Source organism: Panthera uncia (assembly GCF_023721935.1).
Source record: "Panthera uncia isolate 11264 chromosome B3 unlocalized genomic scaffold, Puncia_PCG_1.0 HiC_scaffold_1, whole genome shotgun sequence".
Lineage (NCBI taxonomy): Eukaryota > Metazoa > Chordata > Mammalia > Carnivora > Felidae > Panthera > Panthera uncia.
The window spans coordinates 90719730-90735498 of NW_026057582.1; the positions used below are offsets into that span (position 1 = coordinate 90719730).

General features: G+C 35.9%; 1 protein-coding gene across 3 annotated transcripts in view; it reads left to right on the plus strand.

Annotated features, from left to right (window-relative positions):
• Positions 1 to 15769, plus strand: part of GALK2 (galactokinase 2) — a 140364-nt gene that overhangs the window by 29242 nt on the left and 95353 nt on the right. For 2 of the 3 annotated variants that reach the window (XM_049611680.1, XM_049611679.1), the window contains exons 3-5: positions 1138 to 1261; positions 9481 to 9571; positions 12562 to 12708. In XM_049611680.1, the coding sequence (XP_049467637.1) occupies positions 1138 to 1261; positions 9481 to 9571; positions 12562 to 12708 (362 nt within the window). The remainder of the gene's footprint in view (positions 1 to 1137; positions 1262 to 9480; positions 9572 to 12561; positions 12709 to 15769) is intronic. The other variant, XM_049611681.1, reaches the window with a different exon arrangement.

Here is a 15769-nt window from a genome sequence, read left to right on the forward strand (position 1 = left end):
ATGGGCATTTGGGCTCTTTCCATACTTTGGCTACTGTTGATAGTGCTGCTATAAACATGGGGGTGCATGTGTCCCTTTGAAACAGCACACCTGTATCCCTTGGATAAATGCCTAGTAGTGCAATTGCTGGGTTGTAGGTAGTTCTATTTTTAGTTTTTTGTGGAACCTCCATACTGTTTTCCAGAGTGGCTGCACCAGCTTGCATTCCCACCAACAATGCAAAAGAAATCCTCTTTCTCCACATCCTCGCCAATGTCTGTTGTTGCCTGAGTTGTTAATGATTGCCATTCTGACAGGTGTAAAGTGGTATCTCATTGTGGTTTTGATTTGTATTTCCCTGATGATGAGTGATGTTGAGCATTTTTTCATGTGTCGGTTGGCCATCTGGATGTCTTCTTGGAGAAGTGTCCATTCATGTCTTTTTCCCATTTCTTCACTGGATGATTTGTTTGCTGGGTGTTGAGTTTGATAAGTTCTTTATAGATTTTGGATACTAACCCTTTATCTGATAGGTCATTTGCAAATATCTTCTCCCATTCTGTCAGTTGCCTTTTAGTTTTGCTGATTCTTGCTTCTTTTTTTTTTATCCTAGCTATGTCTAGCACATTCAGTACAACTTATCAATGCCAGTCTAATTTGTTAGGCATTTATTTAGGCTAAAAATATAAATAAAGCAAAGTCCTCAACTTTAGTGAGTACGTTGGCTAACAAGGAGGAGAGTGAGAGTCACATAATGTTAATACAAGGCAGGGTGTGTTAAAGGCTTCAGCCGTTCATATTTTAAAAGGTAATATGAAAGAGCAACAGGAAAAGGAGAGATTACTGTTCTTGATACTCCATATAACTAGTCACAAAACAAAATATTTGAAGATGATCACTATGAATTAGAAAGTAGAAAAAAACTTGTGAAGATTTAAAGAAGTCTAAAAATTAACAGAAACTAATAACTAATATGCTAGCAGAAGTTTCTGGCTCAGGTGTCTGGGAGAGAAAGAAAACTTTCATTTTCTGTCCATAGTATTTTTATTTTCTGTTAAAACCTGGCTCGTGGTCAAGTTTTTCTTGTATGTCAACCTACTTGAATTTCTCTTGTTCCATTTGCTAGCAATGTTAAAAACTCTTTCTCTTTCTTTCTAGGAGAACATATAGATTATTGTGGGTATTCTGTTCTTCCTATGGCTGTAGAACAAGATATGTTAATAGCGGTGGAACCTGTGGAAACACAAACTCTTCAACTAGCCAATACAAATCCCTTGTACCCGTGAGTATTTAGGATTGCTACCGTGAGTAATGGTGCATGTACATTCATAGCCAAATGAACTCTTTAGAAGAAATCAGATTTATAATACATCATTTAATTTATTGACAATCTGTATCTGACTTCCAAAGGAATCTGAGGCTGCTCTTTAATATTTGTTCCTTTTTATTCATTTGCTCATTCATTTAAAACACGTTTACTGAAGACTTACCATGTGTCTTGACATTGTTTTTGATACTGGGCCATACAGAAATGAAAATAATTCTGTCCTTGCCCAGAAGGTATTTATCATCTATTTAGGCAGCTGTCTTCAGCAAAGTTGGTGGTGCTGCCTTTCTTATGTTACTAGGGCACCCTCTAATTCTCTTGTAACATCTTACCACGCTGTATTACAATTACCTGCTTACTTGCCTGTATTCCCCCAGTAGATTATAAACTCTGTGACTTTAGGTACTGTTGCCTCTCCAGTGCTGTAGGCTCAGTGACAAACTTAGAGTCGGTGCATAATAGACCTAAGTTTCTAGTACATATGCTTTATCAAGTTAAGGACATACTTTTTTGTTTGCAGTTTTTTAAAAATTCTTAGTTTGCCAATATTAAAAAAATCTGTTAATGGGTATTGAATTTTATTAAATGTCTATTCAATATAGAAGAGCAGTTAAGGGGCGCCTGGGTGGCTCAGTCAGTTGAGCATCTGACTTCGGCTCAAGTCATGATCTCGCGGTCTGTGAGTTCAAGCCCCGAGTCAGGCTCTGTGCTGATGGCTCAGAGCCTGGAGCCTGCTTCCGATTCTGTGTCTCCCTCTCTCTCTGCCCCTCCCCCGTTCATGCTCTGTCTTTCTGTCAAAAATAAATAAATATTAAAAAAAATTAAAAAAAAGAAGAGCAGTTAAAAAATACTATGGATTAACGATGATGAATTTTCTAATTTTGAAGTATCTTTGCATTCCTAGGATGAGTCCTACTTACTTATAGTATGGTATGATGGATTTGATTTGCTAATTACAAAGAGATTTGGGCATATGACTGGTAGATTTTATTTTTGGCTATTGTTCATTGGCCAGTTTGCCTGTAGTAATGTTCATTCATTCAGTAAATATTTTATGTGTGCCTTTAATAAGGCACAATACCAGGTTATGCAAGATACAGACATTTCTGACTTCTATGTTGAATCCTTTAAAGAAAACTTTACATTGTCTCAAACACAATTTGTGTCATTATTTGTAAACATTTAAAACTGGGTGCATAATAATTTCTCATGTTGATTTACCCAAATTCACTTCAACATTTCCATTTATGATGAATATATGGATTCAGTTGCATTTTTTGACAAAAGCAGAGCCTGAAGACAAACTTGAATGAAGGTAGAGTATTTGGGATATGATCCCAGGAGTGGTATGGGACAACATAGAGAATGACTTAGGGAAGCAGAGATGAATTACTAAAGCAGGTAGTCCCTGCTATAGGTAAGAGTCTCCATTCTCCCAGGACTCCTAGGAAGGATGCAGCGTGTCTCCCAGAATCATCCACAAGTTGTGTAACATTCATTGAGTGGAGATACCGTAATTTATCTATTCACCATTGATGGGCATTTAGATCAATCCTAGCTTTTGGCTATTATGAATAATGCTGTTAGTGTTATTTGTGTACAAATTTATGTGTGGACATGTATTTCATCTTTGGGGGTAAATATCTAGGACTGTTTGATTTACCTTTTTAAGAGCTTGCCTGTTTTCCAAAGTGGTTGTACCATTTTTCATTCCTATCACCAGTATATGAGAATTCAGTTTGTTCTACATTTTTGCTAACATGTCTTTTTAAATCTTATCCACTCTCATAAATGTGTAGTGGTTTTAATTTTAATTTCACTAACCAATGATGTTGAACATCTTTTCATGTACTTATTTGTCATCTCTTCAAATCTTGTGCCCAATTTTAAGGAGGATTTTCATCTTCTACTATTCACCTACAAGATTTTCTTTTATATTGTAGATACCAGTCCTTTGTTAGATTAATGTTTTGCAAATATTTACTTCCAGTCCGTGGCTTGGATTTTCATTTTCTTTACTATGTCTTTTGAAGAAGAATTTTTAATTTTGATCAAGTCCAATTTATTGATTTTTTTTTCTTTCACAGTTTGTAGTTTTTGACTGTTTTTAAGAAACCTTTGCCAAACCCAAGGCACTAAAGGTTTCCCCAGTGTTTTCTTCTGGAAATTTTATAATTTTAGCTCTTGCATTTAGGCCTATGATCCAGTTTGAATTAATTTTTGTATGTAGCATGAGATAAGTGTTGAAGTTTATAATTTTTTGTATATGGCTATCCAATTGCTTACCACCATTTGTTGAAAAGATGATATTTTCCTATTGAATTACCTTGACAGCCTATGTTGAAAAGCAGTTGCTAATAAATGTATGGATCTATTTCTGGACTCTATTATGTTTTATTGATGTATTTGTCTATCTTTATGCCAATACCATACTATCTGAAAACTATAGCTTTTAAAAAATTTTTAATTTTTTGAGTATGATTGATGTACAATTTTACATTAGTTTCGGGTGTACAACACAGTGATTCAACTTCTCTATACCTTATGTTGTGCTCACCACAAGTGTAGTCACCATATGTCACCATACAACACTATTGCAGTATCATAGACTACATTCCTGATTCTGTGTCTTTTATTCAGGTAATTTATGCATTCCATAACTGGAAGCCTGTATCTCCCACTCTCCTTCATCCTTTTGCCCATCCCCCTACTCCCTTCTGGCAACTAATAGTTTGTTCTCTGTATTTATTTGATTTGAGAACAAATCAGTTTGTTCTCTGATTCTGATTTTCTAAAAAAATTTTTAATGTTTATTTTTGAGAGAGAGACAGAGTGTAAGTGGGGGAGGGGCAGAAAGAGAGGGAGACACAGAATCTGAAGCAGTTTCCAGGTTCTGAGCTGTCAGCACAGAGCCCGATATGGGGCTCAAACTCACGAACCACAAGATCATGACCTGAGTGGAATTCGGACACTTAACCGACTGAGCCACCCAGGTGCCCCTGATTCTGATTTTTGTTTGTTTGTTTATTCATTTGTTTTCCTTTTTAGATCTCACATATGAATGAAATCATATGGTATTTGTCTTTCTCAGTCTGACTTATTTCACATATCATAATACCTTTTATGTCCATTTATGTTATCACAAATGGCAAGTTCTCATCCTTTTTTATGGCTGAGTAATATTCCGTGTGTGTGTGTGTGTGTGTGTGTGTGTGTGTGTGTGTGTGTACACACTACATTTTCCTTATCCATTGATTGATTTTTGGACACAGATTGCTTCCATAGCTTGACTACTATAAATAGTGCTGCAACAAACACAGAGGGGCATATATCCCTTTGAATTAGTGTTTTCATCTTCTTTGGGTAAATACCTAGTAGTGGAATTACTGAATCATACGGTATTCCTATTTTTAATTTTTTGAGGAACCTCCATACTGTTTTCCTTGGTGGCTATACCAATTTACATTCCCATCAACAATGCATGAAGGTTTTGTTTTCTCCACATCCTGTCCTTTTGACTCTAGCCATTCTGACAGGTGTGAGGTGATATTTCATTGTGGTTTTGACTTGCATTTCCATGATGATTAGTGATGTTGAGCATCTTTTCGTGTATCTGTTGGCTATCTGTATGCCTATTCAGATCCTCTCCCCATTTTTTAATTGGATTATGTTTTTTGGGTGTTGTATAATTTCTTTATATGTTTTAGATATTAACCCTTTATCAGACATATCATTTGCAAATATCTTCTCCTTTCAGTAGATTGCCTTTTTGTTTTGTTGATGATTTCCTCTGCTGTTCAGAAGATTTTTATTTTGATATAGTCTCTCTCATATATATATATATATATATGTATATGCTTTTGTTTATGCATATATATATATATATATATATATATATATATATATTTTGTTTGTTTGTTTGTTTCCCTTGCCTTAGGAGGCATTTCTAGAAAAATGTTGCTACTACTGATGTCAGAGAAATTAGTGCCTATGTTCTCTTCTGGATTTTATGGTTTAATGTCTCACATTTAGGTTTTTAATCCATTTTGAGTTTATTTTTCTGCATGGTGTTAGAAATAGTCAGGTTTCATTCTTTTGCATATAGCTGTCCAGTTTTCTCAGCACCATTCATTGATGAGACTATCTTTTCCCCATTGTATATTCTTGCCTCCTTTGTCATAGATTAATAGACCCTATATGCTTGGGTATATTCTGGGCTCTCTACTCTGTTACATTGATCTATGTATCTGTTTTTGTGGCAGTACCATACTGTTTTGATTACTACAGCTTTGCAGTGTACCTTGAAATCTGGAATTGTGATAGCTCCAGCTTTATTCTTTCTCAAGATTGCTTTGGGTGTTTGGAATCTTTTATGGTTCCATACAAATTTTAGGATTGTTTGTTCCAGTTCTGTGCAAAATGGGGTTTGCATTGAACTTGTAGATTGCTTTGGGTACTATGGAAATTTTACCATTATTAACTCTTCCAAACCACGAGCATGGGATATCTTTCCATTTTTTTGTGTTGTCTTCAGTTCCTTTCATCAGTGGTTTATAGTTTTCAGAGAGAGGTCTTTGACCTCCCTGGTTACATTTATTCCTAGGTCTTTTATTCTTTTCAGTGCAATTGTGAATGGAATTTTTTTTCCTACTTTCTCTTTCTGGTACTTAGTTATTAATATATAGAAATTTTACCAATTTCTGGGTATCAGCTTTGTATCCTGAAAACTTTATTGAATTCATTTATTACTTCTAATAATTTTTTGATGGAGCCTTTAGGATTTTATGTATATAGCATCATGTCATCTGCAAATAGTGACAGTTTAACTTCTTCTTTATTAATATAGATGCCTTTTATTTCTTTTTCTTGTCTGATTGCCGTGGCTTGGACCTCCAGCACTATGTTGAATAAAAGTGGAAACAGCGGACCTCCTTGTCTTGTTCCTCATCTTAGAGGAATAGCTCTCAGGTTTTCATCACTGAGTAGGGTGTTAGCTGTGGGTTTTTATTTACAGCCTTTATTATGTTGAGGTATGTTCTCTCTAAACCCACTTAGAGTTTTTATCACGAACGGATGTTGAATTATGTCAAATGCTTTTTCTGCATTTATTGAGATGATCATGATTTTTATCCTTCATTTTGTTGATGTGGTGCATGATGTTGATTTGCAAGTATTGAACCATCCTGCATCCCCAAAGTAAATCCCAGTTGATTGTGGTGAATGATCCTTTTAATATATTGGTGAATGTGGTTTGCTAATTGAAAACTGTAGCTTTATAAGAAGTCCTGGAATCAGGTAGCTTAAGTCCTCTAATATTGTTTGTCTTTTTCAAATTTGTTTTGGCTATCCTAGATCTTTTGCATTTCCCTATTAATTTTAGAATCAGCTATTCAACTTCTATGAAAGAGCATGCTGAGCTTTTTATTGGGGTTGTACTTAATATAGAGATCAATTTGGGAAGAACTGACATCTTAACAGTATTTACTCCTTCAATCCATGAACATGGTATATCTCTCCACTTATTTAGGTCTTCAATTTTTCTCAGAAATATTTTGTTGTTGTAAGGGTGTATGTCTTGTACATTTTTTTCTCAAACTTTTCTCTAAGTATTTATTTTTTGATGATATTGTTATTGTAAATGGTCTAGCCCAGTGCCTGACATACCCAGGGTAGACACTGGGCAAATGTTTGTTGGAAGAACAAGTGAATCAATGCATAAAACGTGTAAGTGGAAATTACCAGTGTAGTAAGTCATAACTGCTCATTTTCAGGAGTTTTTCCCTAGCATTCTGCAACATGGGTGCAAGAGTAGAGAAAGCAGATGGGTGATACAATGCAGGAATTGGGAAAATGTGTGCCTGCTTTTGAATGTTAGGAAATGGCTGGGCAGGGAGACAAGACAAGGATGCTGGAAAGAAAAAACAGGAAATATCTAACCAAAGAGAAGATTTTTTTCTATGACAGATTTAAACTATATTCCTCATTCTGCAAAAACTGGCATTTTTCAGCTGTTTTCTTGACATTTCTCATGTAGCCTCCTATATCTGTCCAAATTCCCTCCTCTACTTTTTTTCTATATACCCCCACCCATGACTCCCACTTCTTAGTTTTCTTTTTCTTTGTGGTGACTTTCAAGATCTCTGCTTAGCTAGGAACAGAACTTGATTAGTTTTGCTAACATAATTTTATCTGCTTTCCAAATTGTGTGACCTCTTATTGACTGTGAGCAATATATTTTAACTCCTGTGGATGAGAGTAAAGAGCTTGTGAGCTGGAGTCATACTGTGTATGTCCTTGGAGAGCCACTAAACCTCTCTGAGCCTCCAGGAAGGCCTCCCTTCTCCACTCTAATATGCTGATTATAGAGATGATGCCCTCTTGGTCTCATTTCCCATTCCACATTATACACCATCATGTGACAGTAGTGTGTGATCATGATTTGTATTCATGTTGTCTCAGCTAGATTACAAATGCTTAAAAGATAAGCCTTTTACTTTTTACCTTTATACTCCTACAAATGCCTTGCATATTTAAATATTTTTCTTAGGCGATGATGTGTCCCTGTTATCTAGTTAAGATAATGCATGGAGGGCACCTACTACAGTGATTGGCAAATAGTAGGTATTTAGCAAATTATATGAAAAGTATCCAGTCAATATGGGGAAATGTTGCTTATTTCCTCACTTTTTAATTAACAACCTCCCCCCCCCACCCCCCGCTTCCTTCATATAGTTTGTCCTTTGGCTGATTTGGAAACCTATTTATCAGGGGCGCCTGGGTGGTTGAGTTAAGTGTCCAACTTCAGCTCAGGTCATGATCTCAGGGTTTGTGGGTTCAAGCCTCACGTCAGGCTCTGTGCTGACAGCTTGGAGCCTAGAGCCTGCTTCAGATTCTGTGTCTCCCTCTCTCTCTGCCCCTCCCCCACTCACACTCTGTCTCTGTCTCTCTCTCTAAAATAAAAACAAAAAAATTAAAAAAAAAAAGAAACCTCTTTATCTATTTTTCATTTTGAGATCATTTTTGACTTACAAAGGACTCACAAAAATAGTACAAAGAATTCCCACACATCAAGTGGTATGCTCTCAGTGTATGATACCAAGGAGGCACACGATGTCTCTTTATCAGTGTTATTAATTTTTTAATGTTTATTTATTTTTGAGAGAGATAAAGAGAAAGAGAGCGAGCAGGGGAGGGGCAGAGAGAGAGAGAGGGAACCTGACGCAGGCTCCACACTGTCAGCACAGACCCCAACAAGGCACTCAATCTCACAAACTGAGATCATGATCTGAGCTGAAATCAAGAGTTGGACGCTTAACTGACTGAGCCACCCGGGTGCCCCGGTGTTGTTAACTTTGATCATTTGGTTAAGGGGATGTCTGCCAGATTTCTTTGCCATAAAATTACTATTTTTTGCCCTTTGCAAGAAGTATCTGCTGGGGAAATACTTTTGAATCTATGTAAATATTTTATTTCTTATAAAATTTTTACTCCCTGACTTTAGCATCCATTAATGATTCTTTCGTGAAAAAATCTATCAGAGTTCGCCAAATAATGATTTTTTAATTCTACTTCAGCTATTTTGCATTTTACTCTAAGGAAGAGGTTTTCTTTCTCCTTCATTTAGCTATTTATTCATTTGTTCATTTATATCAGTATAGATTCATGGAGGCTTATTGAACGAGTTATGATTCATTAGAATCATCATTATTTGTTTTTTTTTCCTTCTTCTTAAATTGTACAGACAGTAAAGTTGGATGGGTGGCAGAGAGTGTGGGGAAAGAAGGCTTTGAGTGCTGTTACAGTTAGAGGTATGCCAAACAGCAAGCTCAAAGGATAAAAGTTTGTGGTTTACATCAACCTAACAAGGATGATCATGAAATAAAATGTGGTGTAGATTATGCTGAAATATATCAGTTCCTCTTTGTTTCAGGAAATAAAAAAGGTCAATTGGAACTAGTTTAATTGTTAAGGTCACTACAACTTCTCTTACCTTTTAGTATGTGGAGATGTTTGTTGTTTTTGAGTAGACTGCGAAGCACATATGTGAAAACAAATAGAAAATAAAATTTCAGTATCACTCTCTTGGCACAAGATGGCAGCAGTCAGCCATTGATTTTGCAGCTATGGATTTTTGCAGCCTCTAGACTTAAATTAATGTGTCTTTGTTTTTGCAGGGACTTCAGTATTAATGCTAATAATATTCAGATTGACAAAACCAAGCCTCTGTGGCACAACTATTTCCTATGTGGATTTAAAGGAATTCAGGTAAATCGGTTTATAAGGCAACTACTAGCAGTTGAGCTTATAATGTATATTATATGTCAAGATTTATTTTACTTACTATGTATTTTTTGCCTCCTTTTAATGCTAACTGATGTTTCTGTTCTATTTTGCTAATTTATGTATTTCAGAGGATGGGGTAGATATGACTATTCCTGGGTGATGTCCACAGGGGGCAGTGATGGCTGTTCATAAATCAGTTGCAGCCAACACAAACCTTTTTCTTTTTTAAATCTTTGTATAAATTTTCTTTTGAAGGATATAATCTACAATACATTTTTTTCTAACAATATGTATGCATATACTGTAATAGGATTTCAAGTTAGACAGCCCTAGGTGTGAATCTGAGCATTACTCAGCTGTGTGAATTCAACCTCTTTAAGTCTCAGATTGGTTTTCTGTATAATGATGTCATTGCTGTTCAGCAAAGAGTTGTTACAAGGATTACACAGTGCTCAACACATAGTAGGCATTCAATAAATGGTAACCAGTGCTGCTATTACTACTTCAGATGGAGTTAAAAAAAGATGTAGTGAAACTTTTTAGTGTATTTTCCTTAGAAATATTGAATAATTACCATGACTATCTCTAATGTCATGTACAAGAGCAAGAAAATGAAATATTTCTACTTTTTCTCCAAATTAAAAATGTATGAAGGACAAAAAGAAAATTGATTTGATAAATCAATTTTGTTTGTTTGTTAAAAATCCATGTTTTAGACAGCTTGTGTCCCTTACTGCCTGCTGGTCCTTTCTGAAATTTTGTCATGAGTAGCCTAGGACTCAGTGATATAGCCATCATAGAAAAGCATCACATTTATTTCTGATGTGTAGTTCTATACTCTAATTATGGTGGTTCTGGTTTTAGAGTTCCTGCATTCATTTCTTCTTTCTCTTCTCTTCTCTTCTCTTCTCTTTTCTCTTCTCTTCTCTCCTTCCTTTCTTCCTCTCTCTTCTTTCTTTCTTTCTTTCTTTCTTTCTTTCTTTCTTTATTTTTCTTTTTCCAGACACATGGTAATAGCTTATGGGAAAAGGTATTGGCAGCTTTTAAATCTTCAAGTTATTTGGCTTATCATATGCACTAGTGGGAATTACAGTATTTGGAAACATTTCCCTGGCAAATGCAATTTGATCTTCCTTATAGCCACATGCTTTTTATAGCATATGGATAAAGTGACCTAAATATACTGAATGTTGCTTTGTGTTGTTTTTGAGAATTTGAGGTCTAGAAGTTTTCTTTTCTGGTTTGACACTTATGTGCAAAAGTAGGTTTGTACAGAGAATTTTTGGCAGAGAAGTAATTTAAATGTTAGTTTGTTTAGAAACCTTCAAATTCAAATACTAGAAAATTTTAGAGGATAATCTGTTTATATTAAGTTGAACATGTTACCCTTTTGCAATAGAGCTATGACAGAATTTGGCATAATCCATTTACGTTTTTGAATCTGTTGTACGTTTTAATTTAAAACATTGCATGATAAGTTTGTAAGTATGATTCACATTCAAGATACACTGTGGATCAGTTTATGGTTAAATATATAGCATTCTCCAAGTTTCTTTTTTCTTTTCTTTTTTTTTTTTAAACAAGCTGCCTGATGTTCTGTATGAAAGGGCATTGGCAGCAGCAGTGTTTCAGTTTATAATTTGTATTTCTGGAAAGGAAATTTTTAGATGACTTGAAATCAAGAAGAGAAATACATCCAGCAGAATCTCTTTTTTTGTGGTGTGTCAGTTTTGCCAACATAGGAAAAAAAGGACAAAAAGAATTAAGGAAGAAAACAGCCTTTAATTTGCAGAGTTTTGTTGTTACTTTGGTTATTCTAACTAGTTGATTGAAATTTCTTCCTAGAATAATATGTTTGATGGAATGCATAATTATGTAATATAATAGTATTTTGTACTTTGGTCTTGAGCTGGTTGAGTAATTTGCAAGCACACTAGTACTTTTTCTTGAGGAGGAGGTAGCCTTGAATTTATTTTTAATCCTAAACCACAAAGGTTATGTTATAATATCATCTTAAGTGCCATCCGAGATATTCATCTAAGTATCCTAGAGATGTCCATCTTTAGATCAGAGTCTCATTATTTCTTTGGGCTTTCCTAGTTGCAGAAATAGTTTCCCTGCTTCGTTTAGAGTCTGTGTTCTCATCTGTGGCTGAAATCTAATTTGGCTGTCTTGAAAGCTACCATATGGCTAAACTGTATCTATAAACTCTAGTAAAAATCTGGATTTCCTCATATAGCTGACTTACATTCAATCACAGTGACAGTATCCTGGCCCATGTTTTTGACTGCAGTGGAGAAGTTCTCAACCAGAAATCAGGGACCTGGGTTCTACTCCCAGTTCCCTGTGTGTTGGAAAAAAACTTTTAATCTTTTGGTGCCTAGGTTTTTCCATCAGTAAAAGGGAACCAAAGAAGCTTAGAACATTTTTTCTTCAGAGGACCTTCTGAAATTGAATTATAATTGTTTAATATTTTTCCTATATCTGTTCAAATCAATTAATGCTCAAGAAAAAGATCATTCCTCTTAAAAACTGAGAACAAACTGAGGGTTGATGGGGGGTGGGAGGGAGGGGAGGGTGGGTGATGGGTACTGAGGAGGGCACCTGTTGAGATGAGCACTTGGGTGTTGTGTGGAAACCAATTTGACAATAAATTTCATATTTAAAATAAAAAAATATTCTAAAAAAAAAAAGAAAGAAAAAGATCATTCAAGGCAGTTTTAGGAAATGGATCAATAGCTTTTTGTTGAAAAAGGAAAAAATTATCTTCAGATTACCAAACCCTGTGGCCAAGAACGATTTAATAAAATGCCATGTATAGACTCCACTAAAGCGAATTGCACAAGCAGTTTCTATCAATAGCACAATAAGTCCATTGATAAACGTTGGCTCTCTGGGGAATGAAAGAAGCTTTTGCTACTCCTTGATTCCAACACCAAAGTTACAAGTGCTGTTTTCCCTTCTATTCTCAGGAGCACTTTGGTCTTAGCAACCTGACTGGAATGAATTGTTTGGTGGATGGAAACATCCCACCGAGTTCTGGTCTCTCTAGCTCCAGTGCTTTGGTGTGTTGTGCTGGCTTGGTGACTGTCACGGTGCTGGGAATGAACTTATCCAAGGTAACCAACTTGAATGTGTTCGCTTCACAGAACTCTCTCTTTCCAAAGGCATTAGTGTGTGAAGCTTAAAATTGGAATATCTTCCTTTGGTTAAACAACTTTGTCTTACCTGAAAGGACTCCACACATGGACATGCATATCACCCTAATAAATTAAGTCCCGCTTGTGATAAACCACTGTGAGGTATCTGATACTTTGCAAACTGAGCAGATCTGTGAAGAGCTGGGATTAAATCTCTTAGATGACGTGTGGAGTTTGAATGCATGCATATCTTTTTGGATCACCTCATTAACAAGTTCACTTTAGAGCTAGAAATTGTAGGCTTCATAGTTAGACCTGCTTATTTTCAACCAAAACCTTAAATTAAATATTTGACAAGCACTGGGTAAAAAGGGTAAAGACCAGGCAATAAAGGAACTGAACAGCATATCTGTTTATACCAGCAGGTTAGTCACTGAAATAAACTTTAAAACAAAATATTGCATTACAAAGAGGAAATGCTTATTTCAAGGAAACATAAATCCTACAAAAGGTCAGAAAGCCTCAACTTTACAAGTTCACATAAATCTCTGACTTTGCAGTTCAGAGCAGGTGTGCTCAGCTTTAATTAATTCTTTGGAGTTCTGGTTCAAACAAAATGTTACCATAGGTTCTTTTTATCCCATGTACCTATATTACCACGTTTATAGATGGTTTGGGGAGGGCATCAGGCAGATCAAGAGAAAGTCAGCCACATGCTTAGTCTTTCTTCAGCCTGTTTAACCTTTCAGTTTGAAAATGTTATACATGAGAGGAAAGACAAGTAAAGGAGAAAACAAAGGTTCAGGTAGAATTCTCTTTGGCTGTCATGTGTACTATACGTTAGTTAGCACTTTGTAAGCTATGGCTTATTTGGTGGGAAGGGTAACTTACTTGTTTTTTGTTCATTGAGAGGTAAGAAAGCAAAGGAAAGCAAGTCCAGATGTAAATGTGCTTCCACTGATGTCTTATTTGTTTATTCGTTTGTTCATTATCCAACCATTATTTATTTAGTGGCTGCTTTGTGCCAGGTAATGTTCATGGCATTGAAGCTATAATAGGTACAGTTTTAACCCTCACAGTACTTATGATCTAAAAGGGGGATAGAGACATTTAACAGGCGACTATAATAGAGTGCGCTAAGTGGATAAGTAGTGTGCTAAGGGAGTATACTAAATGCAGATTTAGAGAGCATGAGGCATCTAAGCTGAGACACAAGGATTTGTAGATGTTAGTTAAGAAATAGTGATAGCATGATAACACTGATAACATCAGGTAGGCATGTATCAGTTGAAGGGAATCTTATGTGGAAATATCTAGAGTAAGAATGATCATGGATTGTTGGAGGAATTAGAAAGGGCTTAATTTGGCTGGAGTAATTTGGATGATGGGGAATTTGGGCTTTATCTTGATAGCATTGTAAAAACATTTCAGGCTTTTAGGAAGAAGGTAACATGATCATACCTATATTTTAGAAAGATCACTCTGGCTCTATTATTAAAATTGGTAGGAAAGTAGTAACAATATCAATAGTAGGGGAATTATTTGGTCTAGGGAAATGGCAGTGAGAATGGAGAGATCTGAATCATAAGCTGAAAGTATATCTTGGAATCAATAAGACTTGGTAATTGATTGGGTATGGAGATGAGGGACAGAAAAGAGTCAAAGATTTTACCTAGGTTTCTGGCTTGGTGTGACTCATTGGAATAAGGAATATAGATGAAGGTAAAATATTGAGTAGGGGAAATCTGTGGGCAAGCTGATAGAGTTATCTAATATTTAGTCACAGACAATATCCCTGAAGCAGGGAGATCTGGACTTGAGATGGCCCATTTGAGAGTCATTTAGTGTATAGCTGGGATCTGAAGCCATAAGAGTGGAGAAGAACTTCCAGGGGAAGAGCATAGGTAGAAAGATAAGGGAGACTAGGACAAGGATCTGGCAAGCATGAACATTTGAGGAATGGGCTGAGGAAGAGAGGTCTACTGAAGAGACTGAGAAGTAATCATATAGATAGGATGAAAATCAAAAAGGTAAGGCGACAACAAAGACAAGGAAGAGAATATTTCACAAAAACAGTGGTGTCATATGCTACTGAGATGTCAAGTAAGACAAGGACTAAGAAGCATCCATTGGATCTAACATCAGAGAAGTTAAAGAAAATCTTGGCAAGAACAGTTTAAAATAGGAATGAGTTGGGGGCACTTGGGTGGATCAGTTGGTTAAACATCCGACTTTGGCTCAGGTCATCATGAACTCACTGTTTGTGAGTTCGAGGCCTGTGTCGGGCTCTGTGCTGACAGCTCAGAGCCTGGAGCCTGCTTCGGATTCTGTGTCTCCCTCTCTCTCTGCCCCTCCCCGACTTGCACTCTAGCTCTCTCTCTCTCAAAAAGATAAACAACAAAAAAAAAATTTTAAATATGAATGAGTTAAAGTCTCTGTGAGAGGCAAGAAAGTAGAAATGTTCAGCAGATACAAAAAATCTGGCTATACTTGGTGAAAGAGATAATCAGATGTGTGTGGTGGGGTAAGGTCGAGGAATTTATTTATTTATTTTAAAGTTATTAATTTATTTTGAGAGAGAGAGAGAGAGAGAATGAGAATGTGGGGAAGGGGCAAAGAGAGAGAGAGGAACAGAGAGAATACCAAGCAGGCTCCATGCTGTCAGCATGGAGCCCAGTGCAGGGCTCTATCTCACAAACCATGATATCATAACCTGAGCCAAAATCAAGAGCTGGACACTCAACCAACTGAGCCACCCAGGCACCTCAAATTCATTTATTTATTAAGAGGATTGGTGAAACTTATTATTTATTATTATTATTATTATTATTATTTTTTTTTTGCATTTTGGAGGTTTTTAATGGTATAAATATCTAAGGGAAAGGAAGAAAAAAATGATGAAGAAAAAGAAACATTTGAAACTTTGGAATTGACTTCTTAATTCTTTGGAATTAAGTTGTTTTTGTGTTTTCAAAGTGAAAAACAGCAAATGTATTAGCATAAAAAGAGACACAGAGATCAATGGAAGAGAATAAAGTGC